Source organism: Ceratotherium simum, chromosome 23 (genome assembly GCF_057802395.1).
Source record: "Ceratotherium simum simum isolate JZ-2026a chromosome 23, ASM5780239v1, whole genome shotgun sequence".
Lineage (NCBI taxonomy): Eukaryota > Metazoa > Chordata > Mammalia > Perissodactyla > Rhinocerotidae > Ceratotherium > Ceratotherium simum.
The window spans coordinates 873,980-893,294 of NC_141922.1; the positions used below are offsets into that span (position 1 = coordinate 873,980).

The 19,315-nt window shown below is 51.4% G+C and overlaps 2 protein-coding genes across 2 annotated transcripts; both read right to left on the minus strand.

The window, feature by feature from the left end:
• Positions 1-8,372: 8,372 nt before the first annotated feature.
• Positions 8,373-11,826, minus strand: GPAA1 (glycosylphosphatidylinositol anchor attachment 1). Its single transcript, XM_004443018.3, has 12 exons — positions 11,649-11,826; positions 11,244-11,423; positions 11,045-11,156; positions 10,712-10,859; positions 10,530-10,631; positions 10,244-10,440; positions 9,974-10,170; positions 9,725-9,878; positions 9,466-9,561; positions 9,121-9,311; positions 8,869-9,039; positions 8,373-8,725 (listed from the first exon to the last, which is right to left on the minus strand). The coding sequence occupies exons 1-12, from the start codon at positions 11,720-11,722 to the stop codon at positions 8,482-8,484; spliced, it is 1,866 nt and encodes a 621-aa protein (XP_004443075.1). The 5' UTR covers positions 11,723-11,826; the 3' UTR covers positions 8,373-8,481.
• Positions 11,827-13,056: 1,230 nt separating this feature from the next.
• Positions 13,057-15,143, minus strand: EXOSC4 (exosome component 4). Its single transcript, XM_004443019.3, has 3 exons — positions 14,902-15,143; positions 13,549-13,755; positions 13,057-13,463 (listed from the first exon to the last, which is right to left on the minus strand). The coding sequence occupies exons 1-3, from the start codon at positions 15,070-15,072 to the stop codon at positions 13,104-13,106; spliced, it is 738 nt and encodes a 245-aa protein (XP_004443076.1). The 5' UTR covers positions 15,073-15,143; the 3' UTR covers positions 13,057-13,103.
• Positions 15,144-19,315: the final 4,172 nt, after the last annotated feature.

The following is a 19,315-nucleotide window of genomic DNA, read 5'->3' on the forward strand; positions in this document are numbered from 1 at the left end:
GAAATGAAAAATTTTACTGGAGGGCCTCTACTGCAGATTTGAGTAGGTAGAATAAAGAATGGGCAAACTTCAAGTTAGGTCATCTGAGATTGTCCAGTCTGAGGAACAGAAAGAAAGAAACATGAAGAAAAATTAACAGAGCCTTAGAGACCTGTGGGACACTATTAATCCTACAAACCTATACAGAATTCTCAGGAGCAGAGGAGAGAGAGAAAGAGGAAGAAAGAATATTTGCAGAAATAATGGCTGAAAACGTCCCAAGTTTAATGAAAAACATGAATCTACATATCCAGGAAGGTCAATGAACTCCGAGTAGGATAAACTAACAGAGATCCACACCTAGACACATCATAAATTGTTGAAAGCCAAAGAAAGAGTCTTGAAAGTAGCAAGAGAGAAGTGACTCATCGCATACAAGTGTGATCCTCAATAAAATGAACAGATTTCACATCAGAAACCATGGAGGCCAGAAGGCGGTGGGATGACGTATTCCAATTGCTGAAAGAATAAACCTGCCAACCAAGAACTTCATATCTGGCAAAACCATCCCTCAAAAACAAAGGAGAAATTAAGACATTCCCAGATAAATAAACTGAAATAGTTTGTCATGAGCACCCTGCCTTCTAAGAAATACTAAACAGAGTCCTCAGGCTGAAATGAAAGGACACCAGACAGTAACTCAAATCCACATGAAGAAATAAAAGCACCAGTAAAGGTAACTGCATAGGTAGACATAAAAACAAATATAAATCATTTTTGTTAGTACGTTTTTTTCCTGTCTGATTTAAAAGTGCCTGCGTAAAGCAATAACTATAAATATATGTGAATAGACACAGAATGTATGAAGATGGAATTTGTGACAACAAGAGCATAAAAAAAGGAGGGAACAGAGCTATATAGGAGCAACATCTTTTATTTTTATTTTATTTATTTATTTATTTATTGTGAGGAAGATTGGCCCTGAGCTAACGTCTGTGCCCATCTTCCTCTATTTTGTACATGGGACGCTGCCACAGCACAGCTTGATGAGCAGTGCATTGGTCCGTACCCGGGATGCGAACCTGCAAACCCCAGGCTGAAGCAGAGTGCAAGAACTTTAACCACTATGGCACTGGGCCAGCCCACATCTTTTAATACCATTGAAATTAATTTAATGTTAATCCAAATCAGATTGTTATAAATTAAGATGTTAATTGTAATCCCAAGGGCAACCACTAAAAAAAACCTCATAATATAGTCAAAGAAACAACAAATGAATTAAAATGGTACACTAGAAAATATCTATCTAATACAAAAGAAAGCAATAATGAAGAAATTGAGGAACAACAACAACAAAAGACATAAGACATATAGAAAGCAAGTAGCAAAATAGCAAAAATAAATTGTACCACATCATTAATCACATTAAACATAAATGGATTAAAATCTCCAATTAAAGGTCAGAGATTGACATAATGGATAAAAAAATCATGACCCAGCTATATGATGTCCATAAGAAATATGCTTTAGATTCAACGATGTAAATAGGTAGAAAGAAAAAATTTGGAAAAAGATGTACCATACTAACAGAAACCAAAAGAGAGCTGGGGTGGCTATACTAATATCAGACAATATAGACTTTAGACAAAAATTGATACTAGAGACAAAGAATGACATTTTAAAATGAAAAAATGGATATTTTCAATCCATCAAGAAGACATAACAATTATAAAGAAATATTTACTTAACGAAACCAGAAAATACATGAAGCAAAAATTGACAGAATTGAAGAGAGAAATAGACAATTCAATAATAGTTGGAAACTTCAGTATCCTACTCTCAATAAAGGATAGAACAACTAGACAGAAGATCAGCAAGGAAAGAGAAGACTTGAACAACACTCTAAGGCAACTAGATCTAACAGACATCAATGGAACACTCCACCTAACAATAGAAGAGTACATATGCTTCCCAAGTGCACATGGAACATTCTTAAGATAGATCATATGTTAGGCAATAAAACAAGTCACAGTAATTTTAGAAGAAGTAAAATCATACAAAGAATGTTTTATGACCACAATAGAATGAAATCAGAAATCAATAACAGAAGGAAAGTTGGGCAATTCACAAATATGTAAAAATTAAACAACATACTCCTAAATAACCAATTAGTTAAAGAAGTAATCATAGGGAAAATTAGAAAATACTTTGAGGGGCTGGCCCAGTGGTGTAGTGGTTAAGTTCACATACTCCATTTCCGCTGCCCAGGGTTCACAGGTTCAGATCCTGGGCATGGACCTACACACTGCTCATCGAGCCATGCTGTGGTGGTGTCCCATATACAAAATAGAGGAAGATTGGCACAGATGTTAGCTCAAGGACAATCTTCTTCACCAGAAAAAAAAAAAGAAAAGAATATACTCTGAGGTGAATGAAAACAAAAACACAACATACCAAAACTTATGGGATGCATTAAGAACAGTGCTAAGAGGGAAATTTAGAGCTTGTTTTAAAGAGAGGCTGGTTATTGCAGAATGGGAAAGAAGAAAAAAAAGGACAAAATCTGAATGTGAAAAGACAGTTTTAGAAAGTTTATGGAAAGGAATCTTTGGAAAAGAATTTTATGAGCAGCCAGGACTAGCTAAGATTGGAATGAATATATTTTAATATCAAAATAAGCTGATGCAAAATTAAAATTTGGTTTTCTTTTCTGTTAAGAGGACAAGGTTCCTTGGGCTATTGGTCTGCTCTTGATAACAGACTGTGAAAGCTTCTTTACCTTTAAGCAATATGCCTAGATAACAGAGATTTTGTGTTTTATCAAAATAATTTCCTATGTTGTTTCTATCAGGTATTTAACTACGTAAGACAACTGAATCTTCTTAGTATTGAAAAGTTAAGTTTTGCTTACAACTAGGTAACCTTTTGTGTTCACCTTTGAAACCTGTTATTGTTACTTTGATCGAATAGATACTTAAGTATTATTTCATAGTGATCTGTGATCCTATTTGGTCAAGTGCCCTAACTTTTTGATATTTTTGACAAGCTTCTCCAAACTGTAAATGATGTTTTTTTCTACCAGGATGTAACTTTGGGATTTTCCAGTGGGCACTTGGGATCTCTCAAAAGATTTATTCCCTCTCCTCATAAAAAGAGAGATTACACTAATTAGGTTTATTTGGTATGTCCAATTACATGAGAAGCATAGTCCAATAAGCAATAAGAAACCTTTTAGGTTATATTGTATGGATGAATGTTACTAAAGAGTGTTCTAGAAATTGTATAAAATTACTAAACATCTGATATGTCCTAATACAATGTTATTACCTATAAGTCTAGTTACTATCTAAAATGTATATCACAGAAATACCCAAATTTCCATGTCAATTGTATTTACCCATTGCCTTTTTTAAAAAAAGTCTTTTGTCAGTTTCAGACAGTTATTGTTTTAATCTGATGCTTTTACAAATGTTTCATTTTCAAAGAGATTCATGGAAAGACTTTGACAAGTACTCTGAAACATAGGTTTTGATAACTTTAAGATCATAACACTGAACTGGGTGGGAGTTTCTGAAACTCAAGTGAAATACTGATTGCTTTAATGTTTTGTTTTCTAGATGTGAAGGACCCCTTTTTCTCTTCTCTTTTAAGCTACCTATAACTTAACAGCAATTTGTATCTTTGCAACAAGAGTTGAAATATTTACCTTTTTCTCTCTACTTGATGCCTCCAGAATTTGGAAACTCTTAAGTGTTCTTTTCATGACAATATATGTATTGGCATGGGTTCAGTGAAAGTCTGTTCCTGTAACGGGACGCAATTGAAAGTATTGGCTACATTACCAAGGCTTTGACTAGAATGTTATATTCAAGAAAGATGTACATAGACTCAGATACAAGCACACAGCATTAAGGAACTGCTTGAAAAATTGGCCTAGTACCTTGCTTACAAGGTTCCAGCAAAGCAATCTTAAAAAAGAGTTTACATGATTAATCACTATTTTTGCTGCATTTATATAAAAAATCGGACCAAGTTTAATACAAACAAATCAGTTTTACTATGATTATCTTTATTTTTATAAATGGGGGTTACTGTGGAGATATGCTTGCACCTTTGTAGATATTAACTTCTAGTCCTATTAATTGTCTTTAAGGTTTTGTTATACCTATAAGCTGGACTGGATCCTAAATTCTTCTAGTTTCCTTAAATGTCTGGATACAATACTGCAGACTGAAGTTTCCAATTTTACTGCCCTTGAAATCTCCTTGGAAGAGACTATAAAAGGATTCCTCAGTACCCATATGGCAGCCAAACTTCAGAGACTCAAGCCTTGGGTGCACCTCTCACAGCTGAAGAAGGCTCCACCTGACATCTGGTCCTTCACAAACGCTGGAGACTCCAGATCACATTGACCAGGAAGAGAAGCAGCTGATATCTGAGGCAGACAGCTTTCCCGAGATGACTGGACCAGGCCTGTGTACCCTCTCCCCACTGTTTTTTTGTTTTGTTTTTTTTTTAAAGATTTTATTTATTCATTTTTTTCCCCCCAAAGCCCCAGTAGATAGTTGTATGTCATAGGTTCACATCCTTCTAGTTGCTGTACGTGGGACTCGGCCTCGCATTGGACGGAGAAGTGGTGCCTCGGGGCGCGCCCGGGATCCGAACCCGGGCCGCCAGCATCAGAGCGCGCGCACTTAACCGCTAAGCCATGGAGCTGGCCCCCCACTGTTGTTTCTTACTTTATTTTCTCCCTCCCTTTCCTGGAGGGACAATGCCCTTGTCTGCATTTCCCAGTCCCTTGCAAAAGAGGGAAACCTCTCTGCTGGATTTGCCATCAGAAACCTCAGTCTGTCCAAGACAGTAATGACCCCTTAGTTCACCCTATAAGTAGTTTCACTGGGGTTCTAGATACTATTCTTTGTCTAAATTGATCTGCTGGCCCATTTTACTGAGTCAGGGTGCTAAGCCTGCTTAAACTTGTCCCATGCTTTAATTTAACCCAGCCTTGGGAGAGGAAAACAAGATCTTTTGAATACTTGTATGAAAAATTCTGTGGGGTGGCTGATGTAACCCTGGCCATCTGTAAGTTTCTTGATATACCCATGTATTTACGCAACTTCTCGGTGTGTAACAACGTAGCGTCTGAGACTTAGTTATATAATGCTAATGCCTCTACGCTGATGAACAGTCTATAGATGCTATCACTTATGCGGGGGCCTTATGCACACCCCCTGGTTATGTCTTCATCTGTGGAGGATTCAGTAATGGCCTTTATGCTTGGGCAACTCATTGCCTTGACAGCTGGAGAATACAAGACAGCGTGCCCTTGCCGTCTTCACTGTCCTGTTTTCTCTGCATAACCAGAGACCTCTCATTGGTCTCTCCCATTGAATCCCCATAGTCACCCTAAATGAGAACTTCTAGGAGGTGTACATGACGCTGGGTTTACCTCCATGGGGAGAACTTTCTTCCCGTGGATCAGAGTGAGTGGCAATGAACAAATGATCAGGAATCTCTCCCTGACTCTAGAAGAGCTGGCCGACTCCACAGCCAAAGCAGTTTCAGCTCAGCAACAGTCACTTAACTCATTGGCCAAGGTGGTCTTGGGTAATCGTGTAGCCCTCCATTATCTACTTGCTGTGTCTGTGCAGTGGCGAACGCCTCCTGGTGCACATGGATAAGCGCCTCTGGGGAACTGGAAACCCAGTTACATGAGGTTAGAGAGCAAGCACAGTGGCTACAACCAATTTCCCCTAACAATCCAGTCTTTTGATTTGTTCAGCTGGTACCTTCAGGTCTGGGCTCCTGGTTTAGGACCATCTGCAAACTGGGCTTATAGTATTGCTCTTAATCTTACTCTGTCTACTTGTTGTGAAGTTCTGTACCTATTGCCTGTTGAAGCTCTGTAGAAATGACGTACCTAATAAGGTGATGCTATCTCAGCACTTCAAGATGATCTCCGAGGCCTATGACCTTGGAGAATATAGACTTTAGATGGGAAGCGCCTGATAGTTCTCCCTTCTAACCTTTCTTCTTGCTCAAGTGTGGCCTAAATGGTTTCCAACCACCATGCACTTTCCCTCCAACGTGGGACACGACAACCAGGAAAGGTCTGTCCTGGCACTGAGGGACGATGACCACCACGTGCAGAGAACCTGACTGTTGATCAGCGATGCTTTCAGAGAAAGATCTTTTTTTTTTTTTTTGGTGAGGGAGATCAGCCCTGAGCTAAGATCCATGCTAATCCTCCTCTTTTTGCTGAAGAAGACCAGCTCTGAGCTAACATCTATTGTTAATCCTCTTCCTTTTTTTCTTCCCCAAAGCCCCAATAGATAGTTGTATGTCATAGTTGCACGTCCTTCTAGTTGTTGTATGTGGGACGCAGCCTCAGCATGGCCAGAGAAGTGGTTCGTGTGTGCGCACCCGGGATCCGAATCCGGGTCGCCAGTAGCGGAGCTCGCGCCCTTAACCGCTAAGCCACCAGGCGGGCCCACAGAGAAAGATGTTGACCATAGGAACAAGTGTGGAAATTATCAAAAGAAATCTTAACAAATTGTAGTAGGGAAGGCCTGTAGGGGGAGCTCTCACCTCTGTTGTCAATTACACCACACAGGAAGAGACAGAGGCTTGCAACTCAGACCGGAAGTAAAACTACTTTACTACTGAAGGAAGATTTCTCTCCCCACCTGGCAACAGCCCAGCCAATGAGAATTCGTTGCTGCCCTAAACTGTACTTTCCCCCCAGTGAACTTTCATTTAGAACAGCTCCTCCTCCTCCCCCTTTTTCTCTATAAAGGCAGCTCCCCTCTGTTTTCTGGATTTGCCTATGGTTTGCCATAGTATGCATGTCCTGAATGGCAATTCTTTTGGCTATTCCGCAATAAACTCGTTTTGAGGATAAAATAACAGGTGAATTTGCTTTTTAAGTTGACAGAAGACAGGAAGCCCACAGACAAGTGGCACCTGACTTATCAGGGGAGAGACTAGAGAGAAGCCAACCTGGGAGGTGCTCCTGAGGGCTGCAAGTCTCTCCCCAGCCTCAGGAGCCAGACAGTTCATTCAACATACAAAGTGACTAGGGGTTCCAGCCAGACCTTGAGGACAATGGGGTCAAAGACAGGCTGCTAGTCACAGTGGGATCTCTAGCACCCTAGCCCCACCCACATCCCCATCAATGCTGGACATAGAGTGCACATCCCTCGTCAACAGAAGACCAGCAGTGACCTCTAGAGAGAGGCCCCAGAGAGAACCCCACCAGGTGTTGGGCCTGGGGGGAGCACCAGCTGATCCCACCACTATGGAGCCCCAGGTGTCAAGGGGAGCCCCCCATAGGAATGCGGGCCCTGCCACAGAGGCAGGCTTGGGTGGCCAGAGCTTCCTCCTCGGACTTCCTAGGCCACACCATTTGGGACGTGGTACTGAAGGGACACTGGTCCTTTGAGTTGATCCTCCAGGCAGTGCAGCTCTGCCTCCCTTCTAACACTGAGGCCTGTACAAGCTTGTACTTGTCTCACTGCCCTGTGGTGTACTGGTGGGGACACCTTGGCCCTCCCATGAGGTGAGGCCTCTTGGGCCTGATGTGGCCCTGGCATCACCAAAGGGCCACACTTTGCTTTTCTGTTCCCTTCAGAACAGACTCTGGATGTCCCAGCTCCTTTCAGGGATCTCGGGGCAATCACCAGCTTCTCTGTGCCAGCCCATCAGTGCCCTCCCCCTGGGGGGTGTGTCCCCATGGCCTGTCAGTTCTTGGCTGGTGCTGGGTGGGCTCTGCTGCTCTGCCTCTGCCCCTCACCTCGTGGGCACCTGGCCTGGGCTGGTTCAGCTCCAAGGAAGTCGGGCTGGGTGCTCCTCCCTGCTCCATCCCAAGCCCAGACCAAGGTTCTTGCCTTGGCTGGGCCCCCATACCCCACACCCTGGGCCTTCTCTGCAGGGCTCCAGCGCAAGCCCTCTGCCCCCTTAGCCTCAGTGCTAAAGACGGTGATGTGTGGTCTCTGGGTGCCTCAGCTCCCATCAGGACCCCAAGACCTGCCCATGGTATTTCCTCTTACCCAGCACCGTGCGTCCCACAGCACTGGACTGTGATACACTGAGACCTCCAGGGCTGGGAGTAGGCACTTGGGGCTGGGGCAGGGTCAGGATCTGCACTCGTCACTTTCAGATCCCAAGCCCTGGGGCTGGCTGGTCCCAGTGTCTGCCCATGGCTCTCCTCCCGAGGCTGATGCGGCTGGGGCCCTCACTCCTGCCAGCAGTACTCCAGGTGGCAGGGAAGCCGTCTAGTATGTGGACCAAGGCAGTGCCCTCTAGGAAAGACGCGTGCAGTATGCCAAGCCCTGCAGGCCGTTTCTCACACAGGCTCTAGAGCCCCACACAGACAGCAGACAGTGGGCCACGAGTCCAAAGGGCGGCCAAAACAAAACATCTGTTTATTTTCCAGGAAGGAGAGAATATGGGGGTGTTCGGGGAGTTCCCTCACTAATCTTCACGCCACAGGGCAGGCAGACATCACTTCCAGAAGAGCACATTCCAGAAGAGCAGCCAGCAGGGATAGAGGCCCAGAGCCAGCAGCGGAAAGAGCAGGGCACCATAAGTGTGGTGTTCCAGCACGCCCTGCGCCAGTGCTGCCAGAAACAGCTGCCAGCCCTCAGCCAGTGATAGTGGTGCCTCCTGCAGCTCCTGCCACAGGAACAGGCCGCCCAGGAGTGTGGCTGCCGGGCTCGTCAGCACCAGCAAGGTGGCATAGAGTGCCCTGGGTGGAGAATCAGGGTCAGGGTGGGCTCCAACGTAGGGGCACAGGCACTGAGTGGGGAGTGGGGGTATGGTGTGAGGGCAGAGTCTGTGGTGAGGGGCACGTCATGGTGGGCTCTGTGGTGGGGGCTGACCAGAACATACCGAGGCCCACAGGGCTCGGTGAGCGCAGCGGCGGGCACCATGGTGGTGGCCAGCAGGAAACCTAGTGAGAAGTTGGTGAGGGTGATGCAAGCCAGTTGTAGTGCCAGATAGATCAGGGCTACCAGCTTCAGTGCCATCCAGCCCCTGTCCGCGGCCTGAGTACTCACCACCCTGCAAGGCAAGGGACTTGGAGGCAGCTGCTTGCATGCCCAGAGTGCCCCCTGCCCACGCCCACCCAGCCCAGCTCCTCACCGGTGAGTGTTGTGTGGGAGAGCCAGGCCAGCTGCATAGATGGCCAGCAATGTCAGCACCACAGCTTCAGACTCAGCCACGGGGAAGTGCTGGGCGGCCACATGTTGGCCCAGCACCGGCAGGACGTAGAGGGCCAGGCCCATGGCCTGTGAGATCAGCAAGGGCGCCACAAGCGAGGCCAGCCCCACACCCTGCAGGGCACATGGGCACTTGGAGATGGGCCCTGGGGCCAGGAGAGCCCCAAGGATCCTCTTCACCACTCTACCAGTTGAGACTGAGTGGCAGCAGTAACCACCACCAGGACCCTAGAAGCCCACCCCAACCACAGCAGGGGGGCATCATCACCTGTGCCGGGGGTAGGGGAGGACTGGGTCCAGAGGCCCCCCCAGCCTCCTCAGGGCCCACTCCGGCCTCATGCAGCTGCATCCACAGTTCCAGAGCGTGGCCTAGTCAAGGAGCCTGACGAGAGGTGTGATAGGATCTGGCCGGTGGGGGACCCAGGGCTCACCCCCAGCCCCCACCTCAAGGATGGAGGGCTCTCCCCAGCCTGGAGTGGAGGGGACCTGAGGCTGGCCACAAGTGGACAGTGGCGGGCAGAGGATATCTTGAGACCAAGGACCAGGAGCAAAAAGCCAGCAGCAGGCATGTAGAGGCCAATGGAGACGAAGCGGGAGAGCGCGGGGAGCAGGTAGAAGAAGAAGGACTGGTGCAGGCGCTCCAGAAGGTGGTTGAGCTTGCGGAACATGCCCTCCAGAGCCCTACCGGGCGTGGGGCAGAGTTATGACCAGCCAGACCTCCCAGGCATCCCCCACCCCGCCCCAAGCAAGGAAAAGAGGGACCAGAAGCCACTTACTTGCCCACTGCCACCAGGTCATACTTATACTGTCGGAAGCTATTGATGCCACGTACGGTTAGGGCCTCCACACGGTAGCGCAGGAAGAGGCCATGGGGGCCGTGAGGGCGGCCAGAGGCCTGCTGCAGAACCATGAGCAGCAGTGTCTGCAGACCCTGCAGTGGCCCGTCTATGGATGTCCAGTCCTGGGGCTGTAGCTTAGAGGGTTTGGGGACAGGGTCAGATAAGTCCCACACGTAGACCCTGCTCCTCCCAGGTAGGCGGCCCTACCTTGCCCTGCAGTGTGCACAGCAGCCCCCCTTTCTGGCAGAAGGTCTGGAAGAGGTTGAGCAGATCAAGGTTGGGCAGCTGCCCGTTGAGCCCCTCCACAGCCACATCGAGGCTAGTGATCACATCACTGCTCAGCTCTAGAGCCACTGCTGCCTGAATGGCCCCAGCCCGGCCCTGCAACGGGGATGACTGCATGCCTGTGGGAGCAGGTGAATGAGCTGCCAATGGGGGGCTGGAGAGGACAGTGAGCCTGAGAGAGGGGCCCGGGCAGGGCAAGAGCACCCACCAGTGACGTTGACGTCGTGGTAGGCTTCAAGCCAAGCCTCAGTGCCCAGAAGGTCGTGTTCTGTCACCAGGAAGATGATGTCTTTGGCCCAGTAAATCTGCCCTGGAGGCCAGAAGCAGTGTCAGCACGGCCTGGGGCAGTGGCCAAACCCTCCCTTGCCAGCAGTAGTCCCTGAGCCTCACCCCGGAAGTGGGCAGCGAGTGCCAGCAGCAGCCCCACAGCCTGGCTGTTGGTAGAGTCAGGGCCACAGGGTACGGTGAGCACCAGGGACTCAGTGCTGGCAGCGCGAGGGGCCCGTAGGATGCCGTACACGTTGGTGCCTGACACCATCTGCATGCAGTATTGGTGGGGAAGCCTCAGCTCGACCCCACCCTCGACGGCCGAAGCCCCTCCCTTTTCGGCCCTAGAATGACTACCAGGGATTTCCCTGGACATTCCCCCACTGAGCTTCCTAGCCTCAAGCCACCCCCTCAAAATGCTTTTTGGTCCCAGACACACCCCCTCCCCCACAATACATAGCGCTCGTGCGTCTCATCTGGAAAAGGCAGTTTCCGGGAGAAACTCTGCGTGTAGACCTCCAGCCCCACTGACCGCATCGTCCGCTCCAGCCAGGCCACTGGCAGAGCCCTGGAGACACAGATAGAGAGCCTCTGAGCAGAGCTCCCTGGCCTTGCCCACCACTGCTTCCTCCATACCCACTGCTCTGCCGCTCACCCCGACTTCCTGCGGTGGGCAGCGAAGTCCCGGGCAAAACCTCGGGCACGGTCTCCGCCCGCAAACTGCTCCTCCACCATGGTGGAGCCCATGGCGTTCTCCGACATGTACGTGCGCTGGGTCAGCGGCGGGAAAGCCAGCGCCAGGAACCAGGCGACGCCCGCCACGTAGCTCAGCACGCTGCGGGGAGAGGGGACGAGGGGCCGCCGGAGCCTTAGTATGTCCGGGACCCCGGCAGGGGCCTCACCCTCTGCACCGGGGCTCGAGGGAGCGTGTCTGAGGGGCCTGGACCAGGAGTCCCCGCACCCGAGCCGGCGGACGGGAGGGGCGGGCGCGAGCAGCCCGAGGGGCGCCGGCATCCAGCCCCGGCCCTCCGGCCCCTGCCTCCCCGGGCCCGGCCCTCACCAGAGCGGCGCGTTGAGACGCAGCACGAGGCGGGCAAGCGCGCGCCGGCGCACCGGGTCCGACAGGAGGCCCATGGCGGGGCGGGGCGGGGCGGCTCCGGGACCGCGCTCCCGCCGCCAGCTACAGCACCGCTCCGGCGCACAGCTTGTCAGAAGCGGGGCTCCGCGCCCGCCGCACTTGCGGTCCCGGCGGCCCTCGCGCCGCCGCGCATGCGTGGCCCGCTTCGCCAAACAGCACCGCCATCGCGCATGCACGGAGCAGAGCCGGTGAGAAGGGAGCAGGACTCCGGTTTGCGTTTCCAGCCCACGGAGGGCGGCCTCCGGGAGGGTCGGGCCGGCAGTGCCCGGCGCCAGAAGAGAGCAATGACGACGGCCGGTCGCGGCCAAGGGCTGGTCGAGGGCAAGCGAGAAAGCTCTGCCTTGAAGGCTGACAGGAAAATCAGAGGGGTGATGACTAGGGCAGGTGGGTGGAAAACCGGAGGCGGCGATCAGAGCATGGATGAGCGGAGATTCTGAAGGTGCTGCTGCTGGCAATGACAGGTCTGAGTGCCATGGCGTGGGTGGAAGTAAGGAGGCTTCCATGGACTGAGAGGCCAAGGCGTTGGCCAACTCACTCCTATGGATGTCCATCACCAAAAAGCGCCGAGGTCATCGGGATCAGATGACCACAGGGAGGAAAGTGCAGGTGATACTTCGGAGCAAGACGGGTTTCAAAGGAGCGGGGGCATGTGAAGTAGGAAGTGGGGAGCACTCCTGTCCAGTCAGAGAGGTGCCTGGGATATTAGGGGAGAAGCAGCTCCTGGGTGCAGGCTGCAGGGGATGGTGATCAGGGCTCTGGCAGGTCTGAGGCCAGAGGTAGAGGAAGGGGGAGTCTGCTGAAGAGGAAGGTGCAGTGGTGGGGCAGGGGTAGTGTCTGTATCCACTGAGGAAGGGTCAGAGCTGAGGAGGAAAGACTCCAGGTGAGAACACGTGTCTGTTGTACTTTTGGAGACCAAGGTAAGTAGCAGGACAGGCCCAAGCGGCTCCTAGGGGGGAAAGGGGCCATTACATCCAAGCCACAATCTAGGGGATATGGGACATGGCCCCCTACATGTCCACAGGCAGCCGAGTTCTCCCTCAGCCCTTGTGGTCAGGGTCCTGGATGTGCTAAGAGGAGGATGCAAGACTCCACAGTCTAATGGCCTGGTTCATTCCGCCAGGCCACACCTCCCTGCTCAGCTGCCTTGAACCCTTCCTGGCACAAGCTGCTCTCTCCACCCAGGGACACACTCCCCCACCTTCTTCAGGGTTTGAATCCTGAGGCTGCAAGAGATATGTAGTTCATGTGTGGGGGAGGGTTTCTAGTCACCCCCAGCAGCCAGCACCAGGCCAGGCTCTGAGGGCATGGAAGTGCTGTGAGGAGATCCGAGTACAGTGGACTGTGTGGATTTTATTCTGGGCATAGGTGGCTGGATGCTCAGTCCTCCAGCAAGATAGAGGCCTCACGCACATGCTGCCGGACCACACGGTCCAACAGGGTGTGCACATCGCGGGCGGCCCGGGCAGCGGCCTCTAACACCTGCTCCAGGTGGTCTTCATGCAGCCTGGCGTCCATCTCAAGCAGTGCAATCTGGCCTGAAGCCGGCAGCAGGGCCAGGGCCAGCTGGGGGCCACCAGCTGCTTCCTCCACGTGGCTGAGGTCTGCCAGGGCTGTGCCGTCCACAAAGCCAGCTGAGCAGGCACACACAAAGTCCTGCATGGGTATCCCAGCGTCCAGCACTGCCAGCATGGCTGCATTCACACAAGCCGCATAGGTCCCACCATCTGCCTGCAGCACCTGTAGGGACCCCCGACAGCGGCATCAGTCCATTAGGCTGCGGACCTCCATCCCCTCCCCGGGTTGAGGGCTGCTGCCTGCTCACCTGCACATAGATATCAATCTGGGAGCGTGGGTGCAGCTGTGTAAGGATGGCCGCCTCAAAGGTCTGACGCAGCTGCAGGCCCATCTCGAAGGACTTCCGGTCCCCGTGTGGCCGCCGCTTGCGCTCACCTGTGCTGAAGGTTGCGGAACTGTACTGACAGTTCACCAGGGCCCTGTCTGGCAGGGCTCGTGCCCGGGAGCCCCGGATCTGGGGAAGGAAGGACACATGAGCCAGGCCCACTCCTCCCAGCTCACACTACCCCTTCCTCTGGCTCAGGACTGGAACCTCAGCCTCCCTCCTTCCTCTCCTTCTATCTCCAACATCTCAACAAACACAACTACTTGAACTCCGAAATACAGCCTGAGGGAGGGCCACTGGCCAGTCTCTAAGCCACCATCACCTCTGGATCTCATCTCTCTTAATAGGCCTTCCTGTGTCCATCCTTGCCTCATCCCCTCCCAACCCATTTTCCATTTGTAGCCAAAGCCAGAGTATGTTTACAAACATCAAATCTGATTCTATCTCCTTTACACACTCATATATCCTACTTACCTTCCAAAGGCTTTCCATCACGTGTGAGATAAAATCCTAAATCTTTTCCCTCGTCCACAAAGCCCTGAGTTCTCCCCTCCCTAGAAACCCATCAATCTCATTTGGAATTATTCCCTATCTCCCCCACCAGCAGCCTTTCTGCTCTGAAAACGTGCTATGCTTGTTTCCACCCTCTGGCCTTTCCCCTCCTGGTTCCCTCCCGCTGGAAGGCTGGGCTCCTAGACTCATGTGCTAAGCAAACATTTTTTCATGCCTGCGGTGGCAGACACTGTTTCAGAGCTGGAGACATGGCAATAAAACCGGGCGCTTTTAAATCCCTGTCCTCATGGAGTTTATGTTTTAGCGGGGAGACAAACGATGAGAAAGATAGGTTAATGTCTGAGGTTACAGGTGCAGAAAGGGAGGGAGGTGTGTGATCGTAGGGAAGGGGACTTGCCAAGTGGATAAGGTGGTCTGGGGAGGCGTCATCCGGACGGTGACGTCGGAGTAGAGAGGTGAGAGGTAGGGAGGGAGTGGGAGCGCGCTTGGCGCTCTGAGAAACAGCAAAGAAGAGTGGAGAGCGCAAGGGAGAGTGGCTGATGAGAAAGGCAAGGACCACCGTGCATCACAGTAAGGACTTTGGCTTTTACTCCGAGTGAGCCGCGGCCGTGAAACTGTGCTGCGGAGACGCAGGCGCACGCCGGCCGTCGCCTCCGGAGCCTTGGTCAGCCTGGCGGCCACGCGCACCCCGCAGAGCGGCCGCCGCCCTGTTCCTCCACCCGACCCCGGGGCTGCCCGGCTCGCGCACGCAAGCCCACTCGCCTCGTGCGGCCCGTAGACCACGGCTAGCGCTTTGGTGTTGCCCTGCTCGATGTAGGCCGAGCCATCGGCCTGCGCGAACACGCCCATCCGCGCCTGGATCTTGCGCAGCTCCCCGGCGCGCCGCCCATCCACCCGGTAGCCTTGGTCCGACAGGAGCTCCAGCCCCGCCATGCCGCCGACCGCCAGCCCCGCTTCCGCCTCTCAGAGAACTACAGTTCCCGGCGGCCCTGACTACGCACTTCTGACCTCCCGGGGGCATATGGTTTCCGGCGGTCCGACTCCCCACTTCCGGTCTCAGAAAACTACGGTTCCCGGCTGCGCCACTTTCCTCATTTCCGGTCCCGGGGAAGTTGGGCGGTGCTGACCCAGGGAGAGAAGACCGTACCTGCGGCCGTTTGGGGGAGCTGTCCTGAGGCTGCCGCGGGTAGAGACCCGCTGAGGGCCGAGTCCCCCGGTTGCGCCCCACTGGGTAGTGTGCTGACGCGCTGGCCGCTGCCGGCGCGCGCCTGAGACCCGTCCAAGGGCCCGAGGGCTCCGGCCGCGCCTCCTCTCTGCGCCCAGCCCCGGGCGGCTGGCTTGCCTGTGCTATCCCTGGACGCCTGGAGTGTCCTTCGCGGTTCGCTGGGCGAGAGCAGCGACGCAGGAAGGGAGAACCGTCTCGTCTCTGATGGCTTCTAGTTCTTGGTCGCACTGGTTCATCCAGGCCCAGACGCACTTCCTGTTCTCCTTTTCTTACCCTTTAATGTTTACATTCGTTCTTTTAAAAAACATGCATAACTTATATTATACTTACACGTGGTCATGTTCTTTTTAGAGCAGTTTTAATTTTGTTTTCCTTGTTGGCATGGTTCTTCTGTCCGCAACCCCCCATCTATCTTAACCTCATAAATGGTTCCTTCCATGTTGTCCTCGATACTCATAATTACATCAAGTCATACACAGATACATGCAGTTGTACACGTACAGCCGTACAGTGGCTCTTGGAACTCTGGTTACTTTTTTAAATGGGATCACTTCTGTGGAAATTAATAAAAGAAACCTTAACTAAACTGGACTGGGGAGACCTGCAGGGGGAGCTCTCACCACCATCACACGTCTCAATCACACCAACCGGGAAGAGAAGAGCTTGTGTCTCTGACGGGAAGTACAACTACTTTACTAGGAAGGAAGATTTCTCTCCCCACCTGGCAACAGCCCAGCCAATGAGAAACACCACAGCTCAGCCAATGAGAAGCTGTTGCTGCCCTGAACTATTACTTTCCCCCAATGGACTTTCCTTTTTTTTTTAATCCCCCCCTCAAGCCCTAGTAGATAGTTGCCCATCCTTCTAGTTGTTGTATGTGGGACTCGGCCTCAGCATGGCTGGAGAAGCAGTGCGTCGGTGCGCGCCCGGGATCCGAACCGGGCCGCCAGTAGCAGAGCGCACGCACTTAACCGCTAAGCCGCGGGGCGGCCCCTGGACTTTCCTTTAGAACAGCCCTTCCCTGCTCCCCCTTTTCTCTATAAAGGCAGCTCTCCTCCTTAGTTGACTGGATTTTATCCTTCTCCATAGCATGCACTTCTGGAATTGGAACTCTTTTGGCTATTCTGGAATAAACTGGTTTTAAGGATAAAATAACAGGTAAATTTGCTTTTTAAGTAGACATTTCATACACACTTTTCTGTTTTTCACTTAAAAAATACCTTATGGGGGCCAGCCTGGTGGCGCAAGCAGTTAAGTGTGTGCGCTGCAATGCGGCGGCGAGGGGCTTGCCAGTTGGGAACCCTGGGCACACACCAAGGCACTGCTTGTCAAGCCATGCTGTGGTGGTGTCCCATATAAAGTGGAGGAAGATGGGCATGGATGTTAGCCCAGGGCCAGTCTTCCTCAGCAAAAAGAGGAGGGTTGGCAGATGTTAGCTCAGGGCCGATCTTCCTCAAAAAAACAAAACAAAACAAAAAAAACCTTATGAAATTCATCCATATAGTCCTGTGGAGCTATCATTGATTTTTTGTTGGCTGCTTGATACCCATGGATGTACATAGCAGGACATATCCTGGCCACTGCCCCGTTATGGACAGTGGCTGTGTGTTCAGGGGCTTATACTTGGGGGATGAAACTCCAAGATAAGGACTTTCTGGGTGAAGGCTGTAAGTGTGAATTCCTTTTCCCCTCCTTTCCCACCAGGAATAAGTGTTACAGTTTTTTACATAATCCTTGCCAGTCTGTGGAGTGTTACTGACATGGTGTTGTTACTCTCTTGCATTTCCTGGCCTGGTATGTTCCAGCCTCTCATGTCAGTCCAGTCCAATGGGACTGCTGATGGGTCTACAGGAGGGAGAAATGAGGGGCTTCCCATCCCAGGTACCTCCTGTCTCCAAGTACCTCTCTTTCCCAGTGGTCAAAGTCACCAGCAGGGAGCTCATTTCCCCCTCTACCAGTTGCATTATTCAGCCCCTCTGCAGCGCTTAGGAAGCCAGATCCCATGCTTCAAGTTTGAAAGTGGAAGGATGAACCGACGTGGTTGCTACGCTCGCCAAGAGGAGGCAACATACACGGAGGCCTAAGGTGCACAGGCCAGTGTCCCCATATGGCTCACATGTGGCCTCTTTCAGGTCTTCTCATGCCCTCCCATTATATCCAATGAAGTAAAATGGCCTCCTTTTTCCCTTTAAGAATGAAGATACCCTCACCCTTTCCAAAAAGGCATTGTGTAGGGGTTGTATGTCTGTTTACCTCTTGCATAACCTTAGTGACTTCAAATAACAAAAAATAATTATATTATTTCTTGCAGTTCTGGTGGTTGCCTGGGCTCAGCTAGGCAGTTTGCACTTAGAATCTTTCCTCCCTGTGGTCACTGTGGATGGTGGCTGGGGCTGGCATTGTCTCAAAGACTTCCTCCCTCACATCTTTTGTGGTTGATGCTGGCTGTTGAGACAGCACACCCACACATGGCCTCTCCATGCAGCATGGGTTCCTCAAAGCATGGCGCCTGGGTTCCAAGGTGACTTCCCAAGACAACAAGGTGGGCATGCATGGTGTTTTAAGACCTAGGCTCAGGAATCACGTGGTGTCACTGCCGCCAGACTCTATGGGTCAAGGTGATCACGAAGGTCTGCCCAGGCTCAAGGGGAGGGGACATGGACCCCACCCCTCAGTAGGAGCAGGGTTAATGTCAGGCTGTTAGAAGAGCTGGTGGGATGGATGTACTGTGGCAGGCTAGGACCACAGTCCTGCAGGCACAGCATCCCTTCCAAGGTGGTGGGCTCCTAGAAGACTGCAGCACGAGGGCTAGTGAGCCAGCCACAGTCCTGCCACTGCACCTGGTCTGAGGCCATGATGGCCATCATCCTCTGCCACTAGCCACCCTTGATTCCCCCACCCTTGGCTCTTCAGCTGGACCCAGCTGGTTACTCGTAGAGTGACCCGAGCCTTCCTCCCTCAGCAATGTGAGCTCTTACTAGATGGAGATTACTGTAGTTGTCCATTGATGCAGGTGGAAGCCCCACAGGTGCTTGGCCCCCGTTGTGCAGTATTGGCCCTAGAATCACAGGATAATCAGGATAATGTTTGTCATGGGCCTAAGGAGCCCAAAGTGGCTGGGTGGTGACTGTTCCAGATCAGTGGAACCCTTACTGTGTCCCCTGGTGGAAGTGTTCCCCACCCCTGGGAACTAGGACCTCCAAGCTGGCAGCATCTCCAGTTTACGCTACGGATCATTCCTGCCCCCTTGGTTCTCTGACCCTTGTGTTCTAGCCATAGGTCACCCACATGGCGGGATCCAGGTCTTGGGGGTCTAAAGCTTATACAAATTTTGGAGCTGTGTTGGGGATCCCTAAGACCACCCCTGGGTTCAGTGATTTTCTAGGAGGACTCATAAAATTCAGCACATATAGTCATACTCATGGCTAAGATTTATTACAGAGAAAAGATATTAATCAAAATCAGCTAAGGAAAATGCACCTGGGGCAAAGTCAGAGGAAATCAGGCGCAAGCTTCCCGAGTCCTCTGTCGGAGAAATGGAACAGGACACACTCCATTCCCCCAGAAACAAGGAGCAAAAGCCTATGTGAAATGTTGTCCACCGGGGAGGCTCCCTGGAGACCCAGTGTCCAGGACTTTCGGGGGGGGACTGGTCACATAGGCACCCTCTGCCTGGCACATACCCAAATTCCAGACTCCCAGAAGGAAAGCAGGAGTTCACTATGAACCATATGTCTTTGTACGAACATTTTAGGCTCAGTGAGCCACTCTTACAGGGAATGGTGGGAACCCTCCCAAAATCTACGTTCCCAGACACCAGCCAACTTTGCAAGCACACCTCCTGAAGGAGAGCAGTCTCAGGCCCGCTGTGTTAACTCTTTTCACACAGGGCCCTCTTTAAGAAATAGAAGACAAAATCCTATATCCAAAATTGAATAGAGGAAGAAAAGA

Coding starts and splice junctions, on each gene's coding strand:
- EXOSC4 (XM_004443019.3), bottom strand. CDS start 15,072: ATGGCGGGGCTGGAGCTCCTGTCGGACCAAGGCTACCGGGTGGATGGG. Junction 13,756..14,901: donor TGGTCTACGGGCCGCACGAG/GCGAGTGGGCTT, acceptor TTCCTTCCCCAG/ATCCGGGGCTCCCGGGCACG. Junction 13,464..13,548: donor AGATTGATATCTATGTGCAG/GTGAGCAGGCAG, acceptor GGGTCCCTACAG/GTGCTGCAGGCAGATGGTGG.
- GPAA1 (XM_004443018.3), bottom strand. CDS start 11,722: ATGGGCCTCCTGTCGGACCCGGTGCGCCGGCGCGCGCTTGCCCGCCTC. Junction 10,441..10,529: donor CCACGACGTCAACGTCACTG/GTGGGTGCTCTT, acceptor CTGCTCCCACAG/GCATGCAGTCATCCCCGTTG. Junction 9,562..9,724: donor TCCTGGTCCTTGGTCTCAAG/ATATCCTCTGCC, acceptor TGACTAGGCCAC/GCTCTGGAACTGTGGATGCA.